This window comes from Amblyraja radiata, chromosome 4 (genome assembly GCF_010909765.2).
Source record: "Amblyraja radiata isolate CabotCenter1 chromosome 4, sAmbRad1.1.pri, whole genome shotgun sequence".
NCBI lineage: Eukaryota > Metazoa > Chordata > Chondrichthyes > Rajiformes > Rajidae > Amblyraja > Amblyraja radiata.
In genome coordinates, this window is record NC_045959.1 from 60,758,859 (window position 1) to 60,786,773 (window position 27,915).

The 27,915-nt window shown below is 39.9% G+C and overlaps 2 protein-coding genes across 6 annotated transcripts in view; one reads left to right on the forward strand and one right to left on the reverse strand.

Annotated features, from left to right (window-relative positions):
* lpin2 (lipin 2) overlaps window positions 1–13,935 on the forward strand; it is a 122,014-nt gene extending 108,079 nt beyond the window's left edge. For all 5 annotated transcript variants that reach the window (XM_033019602.1, XM_033019598.1, XM_033019600.1 and 2 more), the window contains 6 exons: window positions 869–1,017; window positions 3,851–3,937; window positions 4,956–5,108; window positions 7,136–7,250; window positions 7,471–7,574; window positions 12,308–13,935. In XM_033019602.1, coding sequence (XP_032875493.1) covers window positions 869–1,017; window positions 3,851–3,937; window positions 4,956–5,108; window positions 7,136–7,250; window positions 7,471–7,574; window positions 12,308–12,452 — 753 coding nt within the window. In that variant the 3' untranslated portion in view covers window positions 12,453–13,935. The remainder of the gene's footprint in view (window positions 1–868; window positions 1,018–3,850; window positions 3,938–4,955; window positions 5,109–7,135; window positions 7,251–7,470; window positions 7,575–12,307) is intronic.
* A 2,462-nt stretch (window positions 13,936–16,397) lies between these two features.
* Window positions 16,398–27,915, reverse strand: part of emilin2 (elastin microfibril interfacer 2) — a 66,257-nt gene continuing 54,739 nt past the window's right edge. Inside the window, exons 6-7 of the mRNA XM_033019597.1 lie at window positions 21,546–21,677; window positions 16,398–18,308 (exon numbers count right to left, since the gene is read on the reverse strand). Of these exons, the coding sequence (XP_032875488.1) occupies window positions 17,977–18,308; window positions 21,546–21,677 (464 nt within the window). The 3' untranslated portion in view covers window positions 16,398–17,976. The remainder of the gene's footprint in view (window positions 18,309–21,545; window positions 21,678–27,915) is intronic.

Genomic DNA, 27,915 nt, shown 5'->3' on the forward strand with positions numbered 1-27,915 from the left:
GGGCCAAACGCAGGCAGGTGGGACTAGTGCAACTGGGACAAGGTGGCTGATGTGGGCAAGTTGGGACGAAGGGCCTGTTTATATGCTGTATGACTATATCCAATTTTAAATTAAATAATACAATTCTGGGCAGGTCTAAAGTTTGTGCTGATAAAACAGTGAGGGTACTCTAGTGGGTTTAGGGATTCTGGGAAAGAGGAGCTTACAACTTTAATATGAAAAAAGCCAAATTATTCACTTCTATTCCTTGACAATCATGATGGAAATCTGTGTCATTCTTGGACATTTTCTTGAGGCAACTACCACTATATATTGTCTGCCATCCAGAAAAAGACCAAATGTGTTTTTTTAAATTAGTTTGGTGATACAGCGCAGATACAGGCCCTTCGGCCCATCGAGTCCATGCCGACCAGCGATCCCTGCATACTAACACTATTCTTCACACTAGGGACAATTAGCCTACAAATCTGTACGTCTTTGGAGTGTGGGAGGAAACCAGAGATCCCAGAGAAAACCCTCGCAGGTTACGGATAGAACATACAAACTACATAAAGACAGCACCCATAGTCAGGATCAAACCCGAGTCTCTGGTGCTGTAAAACAGCAACTCTACCTCTGCGCCAACGTGCCGCTGCCAAACCTTTTTCCAGAAACGTTTACTCCAGTCATGACTGATGACTTGGTTTTAGAGAAACTGGTGACAAGGTGAGAGTAAGTGTTCGGCACGGACTAGAAGGGCCGAGATGGCCTGTTTCCGTGCTGTAATTGTTATATGGTTAAATGTAATTTGAGAATGAAGTGTGAATGAAAATAGTTAAAAACTCTTGAGTCTTAATTTTTCTTCTTCTTGTGTTCATGTATACCAAAGGCAAGTCTTAAACTGAAAGAGGGGCCAAACGATGCAGTCTTTAGTATAACAACACAGTATCAAGGTACCTGCCGCTGTGAAGGAACGATATACCTCTGGAATTGGAATTACAAAGTCATCATATCTGATATTGATGGAACGATTACTAAGTAGGTTGTGGAAATAGAAAGTACATATACACTATCAGGTTCTTTTCATTAAAAAACGATTTTTTGGGTGGCACAACAAGTTGCTTGAAACAACCTTTAATACAATGTGTAAGAAGAAACTGCAGATGCTGGTTTACACCAAAGATAGACATAAAATGCTGAAGTAACCCACTGAGTTACTCCAGCATTTTGTGTCTGTCTTCAATACAGTTTTATCTATGAACCTTGAAATTTAGGTAGGTTTTTTTTGCTTTTATGTATGATGCAGTTTTTTGCTAAGTAATTTGTTGTGCAATTTAAGAAAAAGTATTTTGAATGCCATTCTTGAATTCATACTAGTGTCTTGTCAATAAAAAATCATGGAAGCTTACCCTCTCTTTTTGTTTTCAACTAAACTGTGTGTGTGTTTTGTTGATTGCTTCCATAAGTGATGGTTTCATTTCTGTTGCATTCCTGCACATTTTCCTCTTTAAAAATGACTTGTGATCTTTTAAACTGTACTTTGAACTTTTTTTAATAACCCTGTTGCACTCTGTAGCATTCATTATCCCCACTCCCTTGATTCTCGTATGATCCAGCCTTTTGTTCTTTGCTTCATTGTCTTTTTCCAGTGTCCATATCCTTTTGAATCATTCTATAACGACTCTGAACAGCTTCTTACAGTGAAGTTTTAAGTTTCTACTCAACAGGACCAAGATTTTCAAAGGTCATCTAATTTATAAATCTGTTTCTATTTTCTCCTTTATTACTTTCATGTGTTCTTAAAGAATTTATGTGTGTGTGTGTATATATGTAAGAGTGCATTTAAAAAAAACTTTTCCTCAGTCGCTCTGAGCACTGTGGGCCATAAATCTCTGGGCTTTTTGATCCTTTGTGTTGGGACTGGCTGCTAGAAACTTCAAGTTAGAAACAAAGAATGCATAGGGCAATGCTGTTTAGCACCTTAAAATTGAGCAGTCATTGGAAGTCTGAGCCTGCAATCTTGCACCAAATACACTTTCCAATATTCCTTATAACAAAAATCCATCGATTTTTAGCTTTAAAATTAACAATTGACCCCTAACACTCTTGCAGAAGAGTTCCAGGTCTCTGTTACCCATTTGTACAAGGTTTGCTCTTTTTTTAAACAATGTTTCAATATCCTCGACTTCCTATACAAGAAAAATCATTTATTAATACTTTTGCCATTTTTCGTCCTAAAATCTTTGAAAGCTTTGACCAAATCATGTGCTATTTGTAAACTAATTTATGTCCTGCACTTTTTCCTATTTAAAGGTATGGCTTACAATCTTTGAAACTTTACTAAGAACTTTCTAGTAGTCCAATTGCAGTCTGCAGCATTCATTATCCTCCGATGATTTTCATATGATCCTGCCTGCTTTTGTTTTACTTCATTATCTTTGTCCAGATTATTGACCATCTGAATTCAATGCATCTAGTCCTAGTTTTCATTTGATATTTAACCCTTGGATTCCTAAAAATTATTTGCTCCCTCCAAGACCAATATATCCACCAGTAAGTGTGATGCCCAGACTCTGTGTGGTCTAGGAACGAACTGCATATGCTGATTTACACCGAAGATCGACACAAAATGCTGGAGTAACTCAGCGGGACAAGCTGCATCTCTGAGGAGGAAGAGAAGGGTCTCGACCCGAAACGTCACCCATTCCTTTTCTCCATAGATAATGCTGTCCTGCTGAGATGTGTCTGCTGTGTGGTCTAAGCAGGATTTTGTCCACAAATTTTCCAGATCTTTTGATATAAAGACCATCATTAATTATGTGTAGGGAAGAATTGCAGATGCTGGCTTATAGAATTAATTAGCCGCCTTTGAATAAATCTTATCAGTGCATCATTTGACTGCTGATAAGGCCATAGAATATAAAACAGTACAGCAAAGGAACAGGCCCTTTGGCTCATGGTGTTCATACTGAGCATGATGCCAAGACCAACTCTTATCTGCCTGTATGTGTTCCATATTCCTCCAACCCCTGCATATTCATGTGCCTATATCAAAGTTTCTTAAACGCCACTAACGTATCTGCCTCCATCACCACCCCTGGCTGTGTATTCCAGGCACCCACCAATCTCTGTGTGCTTGTCCTGCACATTCCTTTAAACTTTGTAGGAAGAAGGGTCTCGACCCACAACATCACTTACTCCTTTTCCCCAGAGATGCTTCCTCACCTGCTGAGTTACTCCAGCTTGTTGTGTCCATCTTCCTTTAAGCTTTACCTCTCACCTTAAATCTATGCCCTCTTGTCCTTAATATTTCCCTGGTGGAGGGGAGGAGGGTGAGGGGTCAGACTGTTGGACCTCTCCATGCCTCTCATAACTTTAAATACATCTCACACACACACATATATATATTTTACATAAGACATTAACAACTAGTTACCCCACTGCCCTCTTGGGATTATCCTAGCCATCATCTCTCAGGCCCATTTCTAAAACGGTATTAACATGTATGTGGTAATGCACATTCATTGACCAGCATTATCTTTTTCCATAAAGTTTGTTCTGTCAAGATATCTTTTCCAGTAAATTGTAAACATTCACTACATGGGATAAAATAGGAACGTATTTTTAAAGATGCATCCACCTTCAGGTTATAATAATACTGATTAAGTGCTTGTTTAATCGCTTTTTTATTTTGTAGCTATCAAATGTGTGACTGCCTTTCCTATTACTAATAAGACACTTATTTTAATTCCCATCAATTTGTACTCTTATTTATGACAAGTCTATTTAAGATCATCTGTTTATGGTGGTCTTTTAACAATTTCCTTTAAGCTTATTGTCTGCAGGTAACTTATTGTGATATTTCTTCTAGGTCTGATGCTTTGGGACAAATCCTTCCACAGCTGGGCAAGGACTGGACCCACCCAGGGATCGCAAAGCTTTATCACAAGATACACGAGTAAGTATCTAGGAACCATATTTCAGGATTACTAGATGGCACAGCTTTAATATGAGGGGGAGCAAAGATTAAAGGAGATGTGTGGGGCAAGTCTTTTACACAGATGATGGTGAGTGCCAGGAACACATTGCCGGTGGTTGTGGTTGAAGCAAATACAATAGTGACAATTGTAGTGCGTTTTGTCTAGGCACATGGATATGCAAAAAATGGAGAGAGATGGGATTATGTGCAGGCAGATAACAGATGGTCTTGGCATTATGTTCGGCACAGACATTGTGGGCCGAAGGGCCTGTTCTGGTCCTCTGCTGTTCTATGTTCTATGAAAAATAATGGCCAAACATAAAAGTCCCATTTTTTTTTTCATGCTGCTAATTCCATTTCAAGTAATAACAGAAGGTGCTGTAAATGAATGGCAGTTGAGGAAGCATCCCTGGGGAGAAAAACAGAGTTAATTTGTGGACACAAGGAACTGCAGATGCTGGTTTGCCAAAAAAAGAGACAAAGTGCTGGAGTAACTCAGTGGGTTGGGCAGCATCTCTGAAGAACATGGATAGGTATATAGAATGTCTATATCATGGATAGGTATATAGAATGAGGGCAAGCCAGCTGAGCATCTTCCTGGCTGAATTGGAATTAGTGAATGGATCGGGTTGACAGCCAGATCGGGTTGACTTCTGCTACACCCCACTCACCTCACTGCAGCCCCCTCTACTATTCGGCTGTTCCTTACTTGGTTTAGGCATTTTTATCTGCAAAGTGTTAAATTTTACCCTTTATACTTCCAGAAACAACATAACAACATCAGCCACAGAGTCACACACTGTAGGTGGGGCAGATGGTTAACCAAGACTTTATGAAGTTAGGAATCAAAATGTGCAAGGAATACAAATTCATGTTAACATAAAATAAATAACATTTGTTGTACGGGAGTTAATTGAGATCTTGTTTTAATGTCTACAATGTATTCCCAGGTCGTATTCACTGATAATACAATTTACTGTTCTTTATTTGCTTAAAGGAATGGCTACAAATTTCTTTACTGTTCAGCACGTGCGATTGGCATGGCAGACATGACGAGAGGGTATTTGCATTGGGTGAATGATAAAGGAACAATCCTTCCTAGAGGACCTGTACTGCTGGCCCCTAGCAGTCTCTTTTCAGCTCTTCACAGGTATGTATATGGCAGGATCTCCAATCAGTAATTTTAAACTCTTATTTTGCTGATTCCCTGTTGACTGATTTCAATTTTGGCTTGAATCGTGGTATAAATGTAATTTTGAGAGCCATCTAACTTGCCCAGAAAGTTCTTAACCACTTTTGAAACTCCAAAATGTGTTGTAATAACAAATCCTTTTTGCGGAATTAGTGGAGACATGGCCTCATCTACAAACTCCCGAAGGTTTGATAAATGAGTTGAAACTTACTTTGTGCACAGTTTATGACTGAAGTTTAACCATCGAAAATAAAGTACAGAAGGTTGCTTTAATTTAGTTTAGTTTATGTTTAGTTTAGAGATACAGCGCGGAAACCACCGGGTCCTCGCCGACCAGCGATCCCCGCGCATTAACACAATCCTACACCCACTAGGGACAATTTTTACATTTACCAAGCCAATTAACCTACAAACCTGTACGTCTTTGGAGTGTGGGTGGAAACCGAAGATCTCGGAGAAAACCCACGCAGGTCACGGGGAGAACGTACATACTCTGCACAGGCAGTACCCATAGTCTGGATCGAACCCGGGTTTCCAGCGCTGCATTGGCTGTAAGGCAGCAACTCTACTGCTGAGCCACTCTTTCACCAATTGTAGAAATAAAGAATTACAGATGCTGGTTTACAGTAAAAGGAAACAAAGTGCATGAGTAATTCAGCAGGTCAGGCAACGTCTCTGGAGAACATGGGTAGGTAATGTTTCGGATCATGACTAGAAGAGTCCCAACCAGAAATGTCACCTATCCATGTTCTCCAAAGATGTTATCTGACCTGCTGAGCTACTCCAGCATCTTGTGACCTTTCACCAATTGATGTATTGGCTTGTAAAGGAGTTTATGGATCTGGCTATTGATAAGCAGACTGATTTCCTCATTGATAGGTCTTCTGTAGATTTAGTTTAGTTTATTGTCACATGTAGCGAGGGACAGGGAACATTTGTTCTCACACAAGGTAGATAGAAATTAGATGTCTTGATAAAATATGAGGTTTAGTTATTGGATAGTTGAATCTGCTACAGTGCCAGAAATGTTTCTTGACAAAACCTGTTGGACTTGGCCAGACATCAAAGATAATCCAACAATATTGCTAGATTGCATGTGGTAGAGTGGAGTTGTGAACATCTGACAGCATAGGTTCAATCCTACTCTTTGTTAGCTCGTTTTATAGTTTAATGTTAAACATTTTATTGTTTCAATGAAAAAATTCTCAATACTGTAAACATTTCAAAGTAGCTGTAAATTAAAACATTTAGAGGAACATTTTCCAGAATTAACTTGTGTTATCTGTGTTCGTAACCACAGAAGTAAAAGGTAAATTACTCAAAATCTTTGACAGTGACATTTCCCTGAGGTGGAATTATCTCTAAACTAATTTCAGTTGTCTGTCATGGATTATTTGCATTTCAACCTATCAAATAAAACATGACATATAGCTGGTAGGATTCCAAGTCACAATCCTGACTAAGGTTTGTGGAACAGGTTTTATGCACAAGTAAAAGTCCATTCTCCCTCTGTATATAGTTTTTTAGTATTAGAGATACGGCGTGGAAACAGGCCCTTCGGCCCCACCAAGTCCATGCTGTCCATCCATCACCCGTACACACTTTTACAGAAGGCAATCAACCTACAAAGAAGGGGCTTGACCCAAAATGTCACCCATCCCTTCTCTCCAGAGATGCTGCCTGTCCCGCTGAGTTACTCCAGCATTTTGTGTCTTATAATCGGATTAAACCAACATCTGCAGTTCCTTCCTACACCTACAAACCTGCATGTCTTTGGGATGTGGTAGGAAACCAGAACACCCGGAGAAAACCCGTGAAGTCACAGGGAGAATGCAAACTCTACACAGACAGCACCCGTAGTCAAGATCGAGCTGTGAGGCAGCAGCTTTACCTCTGCACCATTGTGCCTTTATTACTTGTAGTATAAGCAATGATAATAAACAGGAATTAATTGTACATCTGATATTCTACCCATTTAATTGCAGAGAAGTAATAGAGAAGAAACCAGAAAAATTTAAGATAGAATGTTTGAATGACATCAAAAGTCTGTTTAATGTTTACAACCATCCTTTCTACGCTGCTTTTGGGAACCGACCGAATGTAAGTTACTACCAATACTTCCATAGATTAAAAATGGCCTAGTGAATGTTTTATACAGTAGGAAAGCATGCAAAATTCCACACAAAGTTAAAATACCTATATTTGTCAGACTTTGTCATTTAATACTGATTTGTTAACTTGAGATTTCAATATCGGAACTTTTGGAAAGGGGAGGAAGAGGAGGATTACAATATTTCACATCTTTTGCTATTGTTTTTAGGATGTTTGTGCCTACAAGCAAGTGGGAGTCCCAGACTACAGAATCTTTACAGTTAATCCTAAAGGCGAACTAATACAGGAGCAAACCAAGGGCAATAAATCTTCGTAAGTATTCCTTTAGGACCGAGCTTTTTTTTTTTTTTTTTGCCGCCTGTTCTTTGCCCTGCATAGGAACGCTGAGAGACAAGGAACTGCAGATGCTGCTTTACAAAAAAGAGACAAAGTGCTGGAGTTACTCAGCATCTCTGGAAAAACATGGATGGGTGACACTTTGGTTGGGGCTCTTCTTCAGACTGATTCGATAGGTGACTTTTTGGGTCGGAACCCTTCAGTCTGAAGAAGGATCCTGAGCTGAAACCTTGCCTATTGCACTCCAGATATTCTGCGTGACCCACTCACCAAAGGAAGCTGTGCAAGATGCAACATAGCGTAGCAGAAATATCCTTATAGCACCTGTGAAACCCTGTCAGTGGTATGTAAACCACACATGTTGTTCTTTTACCACTGACAGCAAATGCCACAACAGTTCCATTTAAAGGAACTCTATGACTGGGGAAATCAACTAAAAATATTTTAAATTGAGAAAGGAAAATGCTGGCAAAAAAACTAGGGAGCGTGTGTAAAATATATATGTAGAAGATTTTTTTTGTATGACGGCTGCACTTTGCCACATTTTTTTTAATTGTCAGTAATTTTACACTTTTTAACATAATAACCATTTCAAATCCAAGTAGTTGGTTCACACCCAGTGAGCGGAGGTGCCAAGGAATTTGGAACAGATTGACTTGCCAATTCCTACACCAGTTGCAGCTTTCCTCAATGTGTTCAGTCTAAAACCATTTGCCTTTATACATGTCAAATCTCAATTCTCATCAATGACCATAATTTCCCATTCTTCATTCCTGGCTGTCTCATGCAACAAAAGCTTTTCACTGTACCTTGGTGCAACATGACAATAAACTAAACTAAATCTCCTTGCTGAGAGAGCACAGCTTTAACGTGAGATGGATAAAGTTTAAAGGAGATGTACAAATTATATATTTTTAACATAGAGAGTGCTGGGTGCCAGGAATGCACTGCCATACAACAATGGCATTTAAGAAGCTTTTAGAGCAGCACATAAATATGCAGGAAATTAAGGAATATGGATCATGTGCAGCTAGATAGGATTAGTTTGTCTTGACATCATGTTCAGCACAACATCGCACAAACAAGAGAAGTTCGTCGTTAACTTCCTTGTACCACTCACTACAATTCTTAGTACATTACATCCCATCCCCCCCAATAGAAGGGTGCAGGGAGTATTGCAGAATGTGTCAAATTATTTCTCTTGTTTCACTCTGTCATTGCTTACTTTTGTTCCAGCCTTCCAAATGCCGCACACAGCTTCCGCTCTTGCCAACTACTCCTGCACAATGTGGTGCTCCATAAATATCTTTTATTCTCCCCAAAATGTTGACACCGGGTTATTCCTTTACACAAAGTTATTTTCCAAACTTAATTTTCCATGGAACATAGTACAGAAACAGGGCCTTACGCACACAATGTCAATGCCAAACCTGATGCCAAGTTAAACTAATCCCTGCTGCCTGCAATACTCCATGTGCCTCCAGCCCTGCAGATTCATGTGCCCATATAAAAGTCTTAAATACCGCAATTTTATCTGCTTTCACCACCACTCCTGGTAGTATGTTTTAAGTGCGTGCCTCTTTTTTTTAAGTTGCTGCTGCACATCTCATTTAAACATTCCACTCTGACTTTAAGAGATTCAAGATTCAAGAGACATTTATTGTCACATGTACCAATTGGTACAGTGAAATTTATACAGCCATACGAATAAAAAAGAACAGAACACACGATAGACTTTAACATAAATATCCCCACACAGCGGAATCAAAGTTTCCCACTGTGAGGGAAGGCACCAAAAGTTCAGTCATCCTCCTCTTTGTTGTTCACCCGTGGTCAGGGCCTCCAGAGCCCCCGCAGTCGCTGCTACGGGTGGTCCGATGATCAGGCCCTCTCGCCGCGAGAGTCCTCTAATATTATTTCCATCCTGGGAAAATATTCTGTCCATCCATGCCTCTCTTAATTTTAACCTTTCATTATTCTTCCCTCAGCTTCTGACTTTCTAGAATAAATCAATCCTAGTTTGTCGAACTTATCCTTGAGGCAAGTATCCTTTATAATCCAGGCAGCATACTGGTAAAGCTCTCAACACTCCAAAGCCTCCACATCTTTCCTGGGCTAATCAGAACTACACACACTCTGCCAAATGTGGTTTAACCAGCTCTATAAAGTTGCAACATGTCTTTCTGACACTTATACTCCTTATCTGTTCTTCAGTTTCTGCACTTTTCCCAACTAACGTTCCTCCAATGCAAAAAATCCATTATTATCTCCAATTATAAATCGTACTGAGCCTTCATCCACTTAAACTTTGGGTCAAAATTCTCTACATCCTGCATAGGCTGGAACCCGGAGATTGTAATAAGGCTGGGTCATTTAAAACTGAGAAGAGGTATACATTTCTTCATTCAGGGTGGTAAATGGATCAACCCGCTCATCAGGAAGGTTGGTTCCATCCTGGGAGTGGAGTTGGTTTCATTGGAGATGGTCTTGGGAGGATGCTCCTCAAAGTGCGGGGCATCTTGGCCAATACAGCTCACCCCCTCCATGGTCAACCTGAGGAGCACCTTCAGCAACTGACTGGTTCCACCAAGATGCAGCACAGAACGCCGCAGGAGATCTTTTTTCCCCTGTTGCTATCAAACTGCACAACTCTTCCCCCTTCTGTCGTGGGGTAGAATGACCCCCCCACCCCCCAATCTTTGCACATCCCAAATCCTGGTCTTTCCACTCGTAACTTTAATTTCATGGTTCATGTATCTTGTTGTGCTTTATGATTGTTAGCAGACCAATTTCCATCCTGGGATAAATAAAGTTATATCGTATCGTAAATGTTTAGAATTCTCTGGTGTGTGTTGGAGGCTAGACATTGGATTCCTTTAGAACAAATTTCTGGATAATAACGGTATCAAGAATTGGGCGGGAAAGCAACACTGGGGTAGACATGTAATGATTTTGATGCATGGAGGACCAGGTTCTTCGCTGGCCTACTGGTATTGATGTTGTCATGTAATGCTGAGTTTTGAAGCCCATTTAATCACTCGCAAATCCCTACCAAATTTTATAATCCAAATTATCCTTCCACATATTGCACGGTTGCTAATAGTATAATGTGGCCACTTTCTTTATAAAAGATGTTGATCTCCCATTTCCTAAATAGTCTCACAGAAAATATACTCAATATACTTGAATTTAAGTCGTGTACAATCCTATCCAGTTTACTTCAACCCTCATGATAGAAAGAGATTTGTAATGCAAGTAGCTTGAGAGAATACGTACAAAGGTAAAGAGAAGTACAATTAGATTGCGCAAAGAAAACGGAGAGAAACGCCAGGCAAACTAGATTTCAATCGGACAGAAGAGAAAATTGGATATGCAGTTGGAAGGAAAGAAACACATAAACATTAAATAAATCCCATAAATTTAAGAAGTGCTTTTTTTGTGTGTAAGGTTCAGGGGTTTTGCACTCCTTTTGGCTTCCAAATAAATTCCTATTTATTGCTAAAGCCTTTATGTATTTTGATTACTATGTCAAACAATGCAGATTTAATCAAGATTTTTAATAGAATTGTCATAGGTTTAATAACATTCTAACATTACTGCTCTTAGAGATGAGAGCATTTTCAAAATCCTGCAAGCCACAGTGAAGTATTGAATCCATTCCTGATAAATATCTTGTTCATTTTTTAAAAAGTTTCTATCAAGTTTCATGTACAACAAAATAACTTCTTATGTTTCTGTGTTTCATCAGTTAAATGTTTATCCAGATTCCAGGTGTGTTTACTAATGCACATTAGCTAAGATGCGAGCTGAAGGTTCTAGCATTTGATCAGTCCTCTACTTTGGCCTCATCCGTATGAAGTGATTGAGAAACTGTACAGAGACAAGCCTCTGTTGCCACAAAGAATTGGCTTGGTTGTTCACATGCAATTTTTAGTGGTCACTTTGAGGCAATGCAGGCAGAGGAAAGAAAGAAGCAGGTTATTTTTTGCTGACAAGAACTGCAACCGAAACAAATTGCGAATATAACAGGAAATCATATGTAGCAACACTTTCAGCGTTGTTAACAAAACAAACACTCAAAAGATCCCAAATTTAGTGCTTGATTAATACTGAAGTTAATCTCTGTTTATCAATGGCCCTTGCTTTGGGAAGTTTATGTTCAATAGTAAAAACAGATTGCTGAAAATACTCAGTAGGTCAGGTAGAATCTGTGAAGAAGAGTTGTCATTTATGTTATTATATTATGTTGACATTTCAGGTCAATGACCTTTTATTAGAGCTCTCTGAATTTTTGTTCAATCATGATTAACATTTATAATCATCCTGTGATCCTTGCTGGAGAAAGTGTGCGAATGAGGACAGTGCTGGGCATGTAATATTTCTGTTCAACTTCCTTCCATAAAAACTGTTGCAGCTTATATCCAAGTAAGTACTTGGGTAAGGTAACAGGCACTCAATCAGAGAAGCTCCAGTTTTGCCCAAGAAATAATGAAAATTGAAGGTGATGTTGGAATGAACAATGTACAAACTTTAATTCTGTAACTTGAAAAATGCATTACTTTTCCTTCAATGTTTATAGGTGATAGACAATGAGTTTTATCTTGCATCCCATCTGTTTAATGAGAACATTAGTGTGATTTATTTTGTACTTAATGGAGAAAAAAAATAATTTGCTCTAATTGTGACCTTTCTCTCTCTCTCCTTGTTAGGTATTTGAGGTTGAGTGAGCTCGTTGAACATGTCTTTCCTTTACTAAATCAGGAACAGTGTTCTGCTTTTATTTATCCAGAATACAGCCACTTCAACTATTGGCGAGATGTGCTGCCAAGTATCAATATGGAAGAACTTAATTAGAAATTATATTCATTGATTTCTTGTCAAAGAAATCCCAAGTACTGTTCATACTTTTCCAAAAGTCTGGTTCGGGTATAGATTAAAGATAGTTATGTTTATTTTATGTACTGATTCAATTGTTGTATAAGCATGAATATGCAGTTAATACCAGCACAATTCTCAGGAATATTGCCTAGTGTTCATTTTACCAACTGGTTGCAGCAGAAGGAAAAACATGATTTTAGTCATGTGCCGTCTATATGCAAAAACATTGCACATACTGTTCGCACTCTACTCTCATCATTCCAGTTGCTACTTCTAGTAACTTTTTAAAACATCATGGTTTAGATTAGAGATTCCTCAGTGTCTTGAAAGTGATAATGCCAGGAAAATGGGCTCAATCTGTTGAATATAATGGAATCAAACAATAACTAAATCGCCGTTACATCTTGTGTAACAGTCTGATTCATATTGCAAAACCTAATGCTATATGGTGCTGCTTCATCTGTGGTGTTAATGAATGCCAATTTTGTATTGTGATTTCAATTGGGTTTTTTTTTTAAATCAAACAAATTGCACTTTCATCCCTGTAAATCAGATATAAATGGTACCTGATCACTTAAATAGAAGAGAAAAGGTGTAGGTGTAACCTGACACTTCTTACAACGGCTGGCTAATTGGGTGGAGGCAGGCTATTTGTAACTTTAAATGTATTTTGTAACCTATTGCCATAATGTCATCTATTCTCTCATGAATACCTTCCATTGATAAAAAAAAATGTCAGCCATGTTCCAGCAGCACAGGAAGGATTTTGCATGAAGGCATTTCACATTGCAGCAAGTGATTCTTTCTATGAAAGATGTGGATTAGTGTGTTATGACAACACATATGAAAAGATAATTATACTGTTTAAAGTGCTTAAATTGGTTGTATTATACTGGGTGAAAGGAAAATAACAATCATATTTCTTAATTCAGTGTTCTTCACTTTGAACTATTTGTGGTTATATCTGGAAATATCTTCATTTGTTCAAGTGGCAAGAAATAATGAACTTTGTATTTGTCACTCAACCCAAGTCAATTCTAAGGGGCTTTCTACTAATGATCAATTATAATCCTGGTACAGGGTTTACACAATGTACTAAAACCTGTACACATTTTGATGAAGTAGTAAATTGAACACATCTCTGTATAGTTTTCAAATTAAGAAATTATACACTTAGTGACATTGTGTTGAAAATACGGTATTGTTATGTTTCTGATAATGGAAAGTATTTGCACACCCCTTATCAAGAGAAAGTCTGAGCTGAAATTTGATTTTGTTGTGTCATTTATGATACCCGTTGTGGGTCAACCTTGGATTTTAGTGATTGTATGTATGGCAGAATGTGTACTTATTATTAACCATGTTTAATACAATCTTCATTCCATGTGTGTATGTACACATTCTTGGTGGGACATTTATTATAGGGTCATGGAATAAATATAACATCAGAAATCTTGTACGTTTGTGTGATCTAGAGTATTCTGTGAGTTGAAAAATGATTTGAGTCGGTGAGGAACAAGGAAGTGCAGATGCTGCAAATTTGGATAAAACTATGCTGGAGTAACTCGGCAGGTTTGGCAGTAACTCTCAAGGGAATGGATGGGCAAAGTTTCAGATTGTGACTCTTCTGCATTCTGAAAAAGCTTCCCGACCTGAAACGCCACCTATCCATTCCTTCCAGAGATGTTGCCTGACCTGCTGAGTTACTACAGCATGTGTTTTATTTGAGTAGGTAACTTGTTTCAGTGGATTAAAGCTGGGAGTTTGTCCTGTGTGAGCGAAGAATCCCATGATATATATTACAACATTGGGAGTGCAGATGAGAAATTGACAGGACCTTAATCACCAAATGTCTCAATCTTTCTGATCATCTGGAGTGAATACAGGCAAGTTTTAGCTTAAGGTGAGAATTTTGATTCGACTGTCCTACATGCAATTTCTCAACTAGCAGAAGTGACCTTGGAGCAAAAGGCAAAAACACATTGTAACTTGGTTCCCTAGAGAAATGGATCTGCTGTATCAAATAGAACTGGTCAATAGTATAATGTAGGGAAGCGTAATATTATTGAAAGATAAAGTAACAGAGGGATGTTAATTTTTGGTGTCTATGCTACACCTCATATTTCACTGACAATAGAATGTCAACTTTGTTGCTCCCTCACTCCTGCCCCTTGCACAATCACCAACATGCCAAGAAACACCTGAAGAGTCAGAACAGCTTCATGGAACTAGAGCCAACCGTACCAGGCACCAAAACCAAACAACAGATGGCACCAGGCCACCACCTGCCTTATACTATCTGGAAAGCCCTAAACTGCCTCCGCACTGGAGTGGGACGTTGCGGACTCAACCTGAAGAAGTGGGGCCTCTCGAACTCTGACAAATGTAACCGTGGAGAGGTACAGACAATGGGTCACCTACTGACTTGCGGCGGAGAGGCATGCACTGCGGCCGATCTCCGCAGAGGCACAGATGTGGCACAGGCTGTGGCAAAGCGATGGCAGAACGTCGTTTGACACACGGACGAGCAAACTCCTGTCAAACCAAAGGTCTAGCGAGTTCTCTTTAGTTTATACACTGGGTATTTTGAGGCATTTCACTACTGGGTTTCCTCAGTGACGGAGCAGAAAAAAAATTGTGGTGTTTCAGACCCACAACTTTATTAGAATTGCGTATAGACTGACTTGCCTGGCAGTATTACTTTGTTCAGTGGACTTTGTATTGGTTTGTTATTTTAATGCCAAGGAAAACAGCATACAAGGTAAACATAAAATGTGCATGTTTTTATAAATATATGTTTAATCAATAGGATTATTAACCTTGATAAAACAGTAAAATATCCTCATTGGTACAATAATACATGAGACCAGATCATTCAAAGAGCAAAAGTTCACATGCATTTTGGGTTTCAAAATACTTCAATAGAATTCATGTTTTTCTTCACTTCTGTAGTGTCAGAGAGAAGTATGGAAATAAACCCTTCGACCCATCAAGTCCACACCCATTATTGATCGCTGATTTTAACTTGATCCTAGAGTATTTTACTTATTTTAGGTTTAGAAGATATGCTTTAAAAATTGTTTGAACAATGAACAATTAAAAATTGGTTGATTAAAACTGGTTACACTAGACTTTCTATAAGTTAGCTCATTGGGGGACCCGTGCAAATTTTCTTGGACCTAAATCTTCATTGTTTTTAAAACGAGGAATAATTGACCATACAATATTTTTAAATACTGGAAATACTCAAATTAAGCGACTTCTCCACACACTATCTGACTTGTTGAGTATTTCAAATTTTATGTTTCTATATCCCAGCACTTCCTATTTGTTTTTCTTTCCTTTAAAACTGAAGGTTAAACATTTGTTTGTTATTTTAATGCCAAGGAAAACAGCATACAAGGTAAACATAAAATGTGCATGTTTTTATAAATATATGTTTAATCAATAGGATTATTAACCTTGATAAAACAGCTTCTACAATTATACCATCACATTGCTGAACTCGGAGTCCCGCCGATAGATTTCTCCGGTCCCTCCGTCCCCATTGTTTAATTATTCTGTATCTTCTTTTTTTTAAATTTCTATATGCACTACTACTACGGACTGACGCAAAACTGCATTTCGTTGTACCCATACTTAGTATTTGTGCAATGACATTAAAGTTGAATTGAATTGAATTGAATTACCATTATGGATCTTTCAATATAATTATCTGCTCTGGCATCTTCCATCTTAAAATAACATTTAATATTGAAACAATGTAGTGCTCTGTGGAGGAGGATGTGTGAGCATTTCATTTGGGCCTAACCATTGTCTGTACCAGAATACTCAAGTGATTCCTTTGCACCAAAATCAATGAAGGATCTTGTTTAAAGGAAGATCTTCATGCTACAAGAAAGGAGACCTTCCAAAGTAAAATAATGAACTATTTATTTTAATAAAATCTAACAAATATATTGTCTGAAGTTTAAGTGTAGGTGAGTGGGAAAATTGTATATTTAGCTATTATAAATATCAAAAGTTATATTAATACTCTTTCAAATGTTCTTTGAATTGTTTCTCTAGCTTGTTTTTATAAAATGCTTGTGATAAAGTAGTGTTAAAGAGTTAAAGTTGATATCCAATTTGTATGAATTAACATTTTCAGTTTATAGAATATTAATTCCAAAAGGCAACCTAAAATTGCATTATTGTAAGACATTAGCAAAAGCAAATTGCTATTTATTTGGACACAAAATATTTTAATAGACTGGCTATAGAGTCCAATAAATATAGCCAATGATAACCTGAGTTTGAGGTGGTTTATGGTGTGAGCCATTCATTATGAATTGCATTCCATCTACCACATTCTCCCACCATCGATTGTTTATTGCGCTTAGCATATTTTTACTTTTCAAAGATTTTTCCCGAATGGCTTTTTACCTTTCTTGTAGTTGTCCATGTCTTAATGTTGTTTAAAGCAAGTGTCAAGAAAATAAATGATTCTCCCTTCCTCTACCACCCCCCCATCCCACCAAAGAACCCGATGATGCATGTTAACATTTTGGCAACATGCATAACTAAATTCAGTTTTGTTGGTTTACATTGGTGCACTGATTCATACAGGAACATAACATGTAGCAAGAGAGCACAAGACAAGAATTTACCTATGCAAGTGCAATAACCCCTTCAAATTATGCATTTTGATGGTATGCAGCAAAGCTACTTTTCATAAGTGATAGGAGCAGAATTAGGCCATTCGGTCTAATAAGGTCTACTCTGCCATTCAATCATGGCTGATCTATCTTTCCCACTCAACCCCATTCTCCTGCCTTCTCCCTATAACCATTAACACTAAGCCAGTATATCATAAAGCGGAGCACAGGTTTAAGTAGTAAATTATTACTATAAATTCTTGCATCTTCACAGACATAATGGAATTGTATCATTCTTAATTTTATCTATTTACTCCCAAGATTGCATTTCAGAGCAGGTTTAAGCTTTAGGGAACATTTCCCCTGTGATTTAAATATAGAGTGAGGGTGAAGGGGGGAATATTTTGTTGCTGAATTAAGAACAGATTGTCAACAGTACAACTGAAAATAACTACCCAGAAAATGAAAAAAAAAATTAAAAATTGCCATCACATGGATAAAGTTTGCACATCCATAAATATGTAAAACATTTGATTGGACAACCCTCCAGCTGTGACATTCTGGTAAACTGTGTCAACAAGTGAAATTGTACTATTTCAAAGTAACTCTCACAACAGACAATACTTTTTAAGTTAGTAAAATGACTGATCGTGAAATCCTATTATGGAAAGATTATTTAAAAGTCTTGAATGTTAAAATCATAAGCCGGAAGCTTATGCAGAATTCTAACTTGGTGGAATTAGTCCTTAAAGGAAGTGACATTTTATATATTTTTTGACTGTCAGATTCAGGAATATCCACATCCCTTTGCACACCCTAAATTGGTGTATTTTAAACGTTAATTTGCCCAGTTTTCAAGTTGGCTAGCTCTGTGGGGATGTTTCGTATAGCAAAGTCCCGCTGAAAGTTGAGTACATTTCATCTGTGTTGACTAGTTTACCATCAATCACAAAGACACTCACTTCATCCCCAACTTTAAGATTTAGAATCAGGTTGAAGGTCCCGATTCCCCCACAAATCTCTCTTCTTAGGAAGGGTCTTTGAGATTCCAACAGCTCTATCCGATAGCCAGCCGTGTCCATCTGTGTGATACTTCGATTAGAAACAGTGAGGGTTGCTTCAATGTGTTCATTCCTCTGAGGAGCAAGAACTGCAGTGATGAGGTACTGTCCTTCCAAAGGAACAGTAAATATACCTGGAATAAAGTCAAAGATAATTTGGACAACCTGCAATTGAGAACTTAAAATTGAGAAAACAGATTGAGGAAAAATAGTATTTCAGAGTGAAACCACCAACACACTTTGTGATCCTCTGGAGTTGATTCTTTGGATGTTAAAAGGACCAACTCGCCATTTTTATACTGCACTAAAATTTAGAACTATTACTGGAAATCTGAAAACAAATAGAGAGCATTTTTGTTTGCCTAGCTTTCAGTATCTCCCCCTTCCCCAGTTATAAAACTAAACTGCCAGTTGTTAATCATTTAACTGTCTTGTCTTTATTATGTTGAACCCTAAGAGTGGGGTATCAAAACGCACAACCTCATCACACTGAAATTATTTAGTATTGTTTCAGTACATTTGATATCCAACTATAGTATCAACCTCCATAGTCTTCTCCCAGTTCCATAACTTGTCATTCCATAGTAAAAGCTGGGGAAACCAAGGGCAGATTTAGTGGCTGTTTTAAAACCTGCAACTATCAGGCTTCCAATTCTGTCACATTAATTTTGTAGGAAGGAACTGCAAATGCTGGTTTGAGCCAAAGATGGGCACAAAGCTGGATTAACTCAGTGGGTCAGACAGCATCTCTGGGGAATAGGTGACATTTGGGGTTGAGACCCTGCTTCAGTCTGAAGAAGGATCTCAACCCGAAACGGCACCTATTCCTTGTCTCCAGATATGCTGTCTGACCCGCTGAGTTACTCTCTCTTCTGTTAGATTAATTGTCCAGCACAATTCCAGTCTTTGGCTGTTGGTCTCATTTTTAGTTTCAACCAGTTTCACTGTTATCCTGCTGAGTTTCCGTGTCTGTAAAACTCGTTACCATCTACCCCACAGCTCACAAAGGATCTTTTCCTTGAATACTGTTGCTTAGAGTCATAGAGTGATACAGTGTGGAAGCATGGCCTTTGGCCCGACACTGGCCAACAATGTCCTAGCTACACTAGTCCCACTTGCCTGTGCTTGGTTCATATCCGTCCAAACCTGTCCAACTGTTTCTTACAACGAAGGGATAGTCCCAGCCTCAACTACCTCCTCTGGCAGCTTGTTCCATACACCCACCACCCATTGTGTGAAATAGTTAATCCTCAGATTACTATTAAATCTTTTCCCCTTCACCTTGAACCTATGTCCCCTCCTCTGGGCAAGAGATTCTGTGCATCTACCTGATCTATTCCTCTCATGATTTTGTACACTTCTATAAGATCACCCTTCATCCTTCTGCGCTCCAAGGAATACCCAGCCTACTCAACCTCTCCCTATAGCTCACACCCTCAAGTCCTGGTAACATCCTCTTAATTTTTTCTGAACCCTTTCAAGCTTGACAATATCTTTCCTATAACATGATACCCAGAACTGAACACAATATTCTAAATGTCCTCTTACCAACTTCTATACTCAATACTCTGACAGATGAAGGCCAATGTGCCAAAGGCCTTTTTGACCACCTTATCTACCTGCGACTGGACCTTCAATGAACCATGCACCTGCACTCCTCTACAACACTCCCCAAAGGCCTACCATTCACTGTAGGTGCTGCCCTTGTTAGACGTCCCAAGACGTCCTCACACTTCTCTGTATTAAATTCCATCAACCTTTTCTCAGCCCACCCGGCCAATCCATCTAGATCTTGCTGCAATCTTTCACAACCGTCTTCACTATCTGCAAAACCACTCACTTTTGTATCATCAGCAAACTTGCTAATCTTGCCCTGTATATTCTCATCCAAATCATTGATGTAGATGATAAACAGTAATGAGCCCAGCACCGAACCCTGAGTCACACCACTAGTCATAGATCTCCAGTCCGTGAAGCAACCTTCCACCATCACCCTCTGCTTCCTTCCATAGAGCCAATTTACTATCTATTTAACTACAGTATCTCTCCTTGGATCCCATGCGATCCAACCTTCCTGAGCAGCCTACCATGCGGAACCTTGTTTGAATGCCTTAGTGAAGTCCACGTATACAACATCTACAGCTCTGCCCTCATCGATCTTTTTGCTCACGTCTTCAAAAAAATCAATCAGATTTGTGAGACACGACCTCCCACGTACAAAACCATGCTGACTATCCCCAATCAGCCCTTGCCCATCCAAATGCCTGTATAAACTATTCCTCAAAATACTCTCCAGTAAATTTCAACCAGGGCTCCCGCAATTTCCTCTAGTTTCTCACAATGTCCTCGGACAGATCAGGCCCCGGGAGATTTGTCTTCCTTCATACACGACAGTACCTTCAGTACTTCTTCAACGGTAACACTGACTGCTCCCAAGACACTTCCATTGACTGTCCCAAGTTCCTCCTTACCTACTGCCTTTCTGCTCGGTAAATACTGAGGAGAAATACTCATTGAGGACCTTGCCCATCTCCTGTGGCTCCACACAGAAGTGACCACTTTGATTCCTGAGAGGTCCCACTCTCTAGTTACCCTTTTTGCCCTTATGTATTTATAAAATCTTTTGGGATTGTCCTTAATGCTACCTGCCAGAGCTATCTCCTGGCCCCCTTTTGCCCTTCTGACCTCCTTTTTCCAGTTTACTCCTTAGTTCCCGAAACTCCTCCAGGGATACACTTGATCCCAGTTGCCTATACCTGTCCCATGCATCCATCCTGTTTTCCCTCGTCAGCTAAGCTTCCTTAAGTTTGCCTGCTTTACTCTTCACTCTAATGGGGATGTACGCAGGCTTTTGTCAGCACACTTTTAAAAACATCCCACTTGCTTCTTGTGTCTCTTTCATTTGACTTTTTTCCTCTCATTTCCCTCTCCCCTGACACCCAGTCTGAAGAAGGGTCTCGACCAGAAACATCACCTATTCCTTTTCTCCAGGAATACTGCCTGACCTGTTGAGTTACTCCAGCTTTTTGTGTCTGCCTTCGGTTTAAACCAGCATCTGCAGTTTCTCCCTACATATTATACTTATTGGTCCCTGAAGTCAAGCATTTCAGGTGCATCTCTTTCCAGCATTTTCTCTTTATAATTTCAGACTTCTCTTGCCTATACATGCTACCTACATGCCTGCCCTTTGTTATTCACTGATCTCCTTCATGTCCTCTCAGTCCCTTCTTCCATCTCCCTCCCCATCTATCCTGTCTCCAAAATGTTCCGATTCTTATGGAAAGTCATCAACCAAAAATAACCACGGACTTGAATATTTCTAGCATTTGTTTTACACCATTCTTCAATTCCAATTCCAAGTTATCAGTTACCTGTATTTGAATTGTAGTGGTATCCGTCATTAACTAAAATTTTATTGAATCGGATTATTCCTACATCGCCAACAAATGGTTTTCTGGTCAGGCCTACGGAAAAGGCCACGTGCTTTTGGACACCTATATTGCCTGAAAAGAAAAAGAAATATGGGTCAGACCGTATCATATGAACTCAATACTATCAATATGTTGTATTGTAGAAGTCTATTTACTGCACAGTATATTTGTACTGATCATCAATCACTGGACAACAGTTCTAAAATTAAAGCATAAGATTTTTGATTGAAAGATACAGTATGGAAACAGGCCCATTGAGTCCACATTGAACATCAATCACCCATTCACACTAGTTCGACGTTATCACACTTCCATTCTACACACGAGCAGCAATTTAGAGGCCAATTAACCTACAACCCTGCACATCTTTGGGATGCAACTGAAGCAACCAGAGGAAATCCATGTGGAGAACAATTTAGTTTATTGTCACATGTACTGAGTTAGTGAAAAGCCTTAGATGTATGCTAACCAGTCAGCCGAAAGACAATATATGCTTACAATCGGTCCACATACAGTGTATCGATGCATGATTAAGGAATAACGTTTAGTGCAAGGTAATGCCAGCAAAATCCGATCAAGGATAGTCCAAGGGTCACTAAAGGGGTAGATAGCAGTTCAGCACTACTCTCTGGCTGTGGTAGGGTGATTCAGTTGCCTGATAACAGCTGGGAAGAAACTGTTCCTGAATCTGGTAGTGTGTGTTTTCACACTTCAATACCTTTTGCCTGACGGGAGAAGAGGGAGTGGCCAGGGTGCGACTCATCCTTGATTATGCTGCTGGCCTTGCCGAGGCAGCATGAGGTATAAATGGAGTCAATAGATAGGTTGGTTTGTGTGATGGTCGGGGCTGCGTCCACAATTCGCTGCAATTTCTTGCGGTCTTGGATGGAGCTGTTCCCAAACCAAGCTGTGACGCATCCTGATAAAATGCTTTTCATGGTGCATCCGTAGAAGTTGCTGAGAGTTGTAGGGGACATGCCAAACTTCCTGAGCCTTCGAAGGAAGTAGAGGCATTGGTGTGCTTGCTTGGTTGTTGCTTCATTATGGGTGGTCCAGGAGAAGTTATTGGCTCCTAGGAATTTGAAGTTTTCAACCATCTCTATTTCGGCACCGTCAATGAAAACTGTGGATGTGTACCACTTCGTTTCCTGAAGTTCAGCACTTCCAATATGCAAACTTCACAGAGAGCACCGGAGGTCGGAATTATAATTAACTGCTTGCAACTGTTACTTACTGACTTGCTAGAAAGTCAAAATGTTCAAAAAGGTAATAAAATCTGACCCAATGATATCACATATTTGTGTTCTTCAGAGATGCTGCCTGAGTTACTCCAGCACTCTGTGTCTTTTTTTTTTTTAAAACAGCTCCTGCAGTGTCTCCATTTACCATGTTTTATACCTTGGTGAATGCAAATAGGTATTGACTTAACACCTCAATGACCTGCCCTGATTCCATGCACAGATTATTCTTTTGATGCAAGGGAATGTACGTTTCCTCTCAGTACCCTCTTGCTCTAATTTACTTTTTAAATACCTTGGGATTCTCCTTAATCATTCTGCCAGTGATGTTTCATAGCACCTCTGTGTATTCCCAATTTGTTTAAGCATTCTTTGACACTCTCTGTACTCAAGGTTCTGTGCCAAGTTTAGTCACATGTGCACGCCATATGCTTCCTTTTTCTTCATTAAACCATCACGATTCCTTGTAACCCAGGCTTCCGTAACCTTGCCATCCTTGTCTTTCATCCTTAAATGCTATAAACATGGTACTTGCCAGTAACGGAGAAACAATTACCAGCGAACTGGAGGAACAAAATATCTACGTCAAATGTGTTTGCAAATAAATCTGTGATTATGAAACCACTTAACCTGTTGGGGGGGGGGGGGGGGGGGGACTGGGAGAAAAAACAATTAATCAGATTGCTTAATAGTTCTGCTTTTGACAAAATGGTCAACAGCATTCAGGTGAGAAGGCAAACACAATGCCAGCTAGAATAGATAAACAGGGATGCAATGCTGATATAAGGTGCTGGCCAGGCCCCATTTGGAGTACTGCGAGCAATTTTGGGCACCGTATCTGAGAAAGTATGCGCTGGCTCTGGAGCGGGTCCAGAGGAGGTTTACAAGAAGGATCCCACGAATGTGAGGGTTAACGTATGATGAGTGTTTGATGGCACGGGGCCTCTACTCGCTGGAGTTTAGAAGAATGAGGGGTTGACCTCAATGAAACTTACTGAATGGTGAAAGGCTTGGATAGAGTGGACGTGGAGAGGATGTTTCCACTAGTGAGAGAGTCTAGGACTAAAGAATGTTCCTTTAGGAGGGAGATGAGGAATTAAATTAGTCAGAGGTGGTGAATCTGTAGAATTATTTGCCACAGAAGGCTGTGGAGGCCATCAATGGAGATTTTTAAGGCGGAGATAGATAGATTCCTGATTAGTTCGAGTGTAAGGGGTTATGGGGAGAAGGCAGGAGAATGGGGTTAGGAGGGAGAGGTAGATCAGCCATGATTGAATGGTGTAGACTTAATGGACCAAATGGCATAATTCTGCTCCTATCACTTATCACCTTAGTGGTAATGACAATTCCAGCAATTCTGTCGACTGGGAGCCTGGTATTGCAGACTATCTGCAGTTAACAGAAATAGAGGTACTTGACTTCAGAGTGCCTGGTATGTGGAGTATCTTTATTGCCATCCCAAAAGGAGAGTAAAGAGCCTCCTGCAGCCACATTTATTTAACAGTAAATCACGTGTCACATATTTATTATTCTTTAGTGCTCGTTGGAAGTGTGCATCTGACTGTGACACAGCGATGTCAATTTATTTGCAAATCAAAATATGTAAAAATAAAAATAAAAACTGCTGGTCATACAACTGCTGTGAAAAAACAAGAGCTAATGCCTCAAGTTGAAAACACTTCATTTGAACCAGGAAAGAGAGAAAGATAAATACACTTTTGTTCTCACTCTGAACACCCTGCAGTTGTAAACTAATTGGCATGCAGCAAAAACACTACCAGCATTATATTAAAGATAGACACAAAATGCCGAAGTAACTCAGCGGGTCAGGCAGAATCTCTGGACAAAAGGAATAGGTGATGTTTCGGTTCGAGACCTTTCTTCAAACTTCAGACTTATATTGAATTGTCTTGGCTACTTACATAACTGGATCCAAGGAACAACTGTGTACATTTTTGTGTAGGAAGGAACTGCAGATGCTGGTTTAAACCCATGATAGACACAAAATGCTGGAGTAACAGCAGGACAGGCAGCATCTCTGGAAACAAGGAATGGGTGACGTTTTGGGTCGAGACCCTTCCTACACATGATTTCAAGCACATTGGATTTTGTTTTCTTCTAGCAACAACCACTGCTCCTATCAACCACAACATATTGTATTTATTACGGGTCTATAACATAGAAAAATCTCCCTTTGCTTCACGGGAAACTATTCAAAAAGAAACGACCACATTTTAAAATGAAATCCTGCCGCATTAGTTTGCCTTGATGATTCTTTCATAAATTAGTTAGACGATAACATGGCGTAAAGGGGAGGTGGCCCAAGTGGAACCGCAAGCCTGGTCTGGTATTTAACAAGTTCATTTCAGTGGTGTCTGGTTTCTTTGTGTAACCGCGTGGGTAAGGTGCCCCAACCTCAACAACTACATGACTGTAATGCACGGACTCTCTCGACTGGTTTGGCAAGCTGCTGCACATAAATGACACTGGGCAAAGAGCAATTGATCAAATCAACCTGCACTTAAGGTAATGGCAGCCTTTAAGAGCTAATATTAAATACTCTGCATCACCCTCACACCCCAACTTCTTAAGGGAAAGAAAGAACGAGACAAGGTGACAACACGGGATCCAGTTACCAGACTAGCAACTCAAAAGGTAGATCTAACAACTCAGGAATTTCAGTTCCTCTGGATTTAAAATGAATGATTGAATACTTTAATGCTCTATTGTCAAGTCACAGTGAAATCCTTTGCTTGCACACTCTAAGATATGCAAATAGACGCCACATAAAGTGCGCTGACAAAGTCACAAAGTATCTGCCACAGGTCCCCATTTGTTCACCCCCCCCTCCCCTTCTCACGGCTGCTCCCCCATGCCGGGTCCTCCATTGTTCTCCCCCCCCCCCCCCCCCATTCATGGTGGTCCCCCCACGCAACGTTCTCCTTTGCGCCTTCCAGCTAGTCTCAGTAATGATGACCTAATGACAAAGGAGGGTCTGAAGAGGGGCCCGACCTGAAACCCCTCCTATTTCACCAGAGATGCTGCCTAACCCGCCGAGTTACTCCAGCACTTTGTGTCTATCTTCAGTATATACCAGCATCTGCAGTTCCTTTCTGCCAACAAAGAACAATTGACTTGTTGTAAATGCCGCTCAGCAGACCCAGAGATCAAGAGTCTTTTTTAATTAGATATTAAAAGATTCATGGGATATAGGATTATGCAAGAAAGTGGGTTGAGCTAAGATCTCAGCGTTTATCTTAATGAATGGAGAGCTGACATGAAGAGCTGAACAATCTATCTCTGTGTCTATTTCTCATGTTCTTTGTGCTCAAGGATGATCGACCTCCTCTCCCATATAATAGACACAACATGCCAGAGTAGCTCAGCGGGGGTCAGGCAGAATCTCTGGGGAAAAAGAATGGGTGACGTTTTGGGTTGGAACTCTTCTTCAGATGGAAGAAGGGTCCTGAAACGTACCACATCCTTTTTCTCCAGAGATGTTGCCTGACCTGCTGAATTACTCCAACACTTTGTGTCTCTCTTTGGCATAAACCAGCGTCTACAGTTCTTTGTTTCTAAAGTCTGTTTTGAAAGTCTAATCAATTTTTTTTTCAAAATTGCCATGTTAAATCATTAAAGAAAGGCTTACATCACTCAGCAATTAAGACATCAAACTCAGATCGGAATAAGGACAGACCACAATCTATCATGTAGCTTTCGACAGACTCCTGGAGACTGTTGTTTCTCACACTAATCCAGCAATGGTCTCACATGTTTGTACTAAGTGAATCATACCTTCTTTGGTCCATGTTTGAGGTTTTGAGAGTGAGTAGTCCCAGAAAAATTTGGCAGCAGTAACCTATTATTACCATCAATACCATTTGATAACATTGCAGACAACACCTTCCATCACTTTGTTGCTGATTGAAACTAGACTGGGCAGTAATTGTGTAGGATGTTACCTAAGATGCTGGTTTATACTGAAGATAGACACAAAATTCTGGATTAACTCAGCTGTATAAATATTGATTTCCCTAAATAAGATCATGTGATAGGAGTAGAATTAGGCCATTCCGCCCATCAATTCTACTCCGCCATTCAATCAAGTGATGAGGAAACACTTTTTCACACAGAGAGTTGTGAGTCTGTGGAATTCTCTGCCTCAGAGGGCGGTGGAAGCCGGTTCTCTGGATACTTTCAAGAGAGCTAGGTGGGGCTCTTAAAGATAGCGGAGTCAGGGGATATGGGGAGAAGTCAGGAATGGTGTACTGATTGTGGATGATCAGCCATGATCGCATTAAATGGCGGTGCTGGCTCGAAGGGCCGAATGGCCTACTCCTGCATCTATTGTCTATTGTCTATTTTCTATCTATCTCTCCCTCCTAACCCCATTCTCCTGCCTTCTCCCCATAACCTCTGATCAAGAATCTATCTATCTCTGCCTTCAATATATTCACTGACTGCCACCACAGCCTTCCGTGGCAAAGATTTCCACAGATTCACCGCCCTCTGACTAAATTTCAGGTAACCCCTGCATTCCTTCTCTCTCTCTGTTCCTCCCTCACCCTAGCCGACCTGCTGGTTCCACTGTTAGCATCCATATATCCGCTTGTTATCATTTCTTCCACAGCCAACAATGGACCATTGTGGGCTCCACCTTTCCTTGGTCATAGGCGCCGGCTCTGATTTTGTTCCGAACCTTTTCATATTTCATGTTTTCCCCTCTCCTGAATCTCAGTCTGGAGCAGGGTCCCGAACCAAAACTTTACCTATTCCTTCATCCAGAGATGTTGCCTGACATGATGAGATATTCCAGCATTTTATGTCTATCTTGGGCAGTAATTTGGCTTTATTAGATTTCTGCTGCATTAGAGAAACAGCGCAGAAATGGACCCTTTGTCCCACTGAGATCAGCAATCACCCCGTGAACTAGCACGATCCTACACACGAAGGACAATTTACAATTTTTCCAATTAACCCAACAATCTGTACGTCTTTGGAGGGTGGGAGGAAACCGGAGCACCCGGAGGAAACCCACGCGGGCATGCTCATGTTAGAAGAGCAGAATTAGG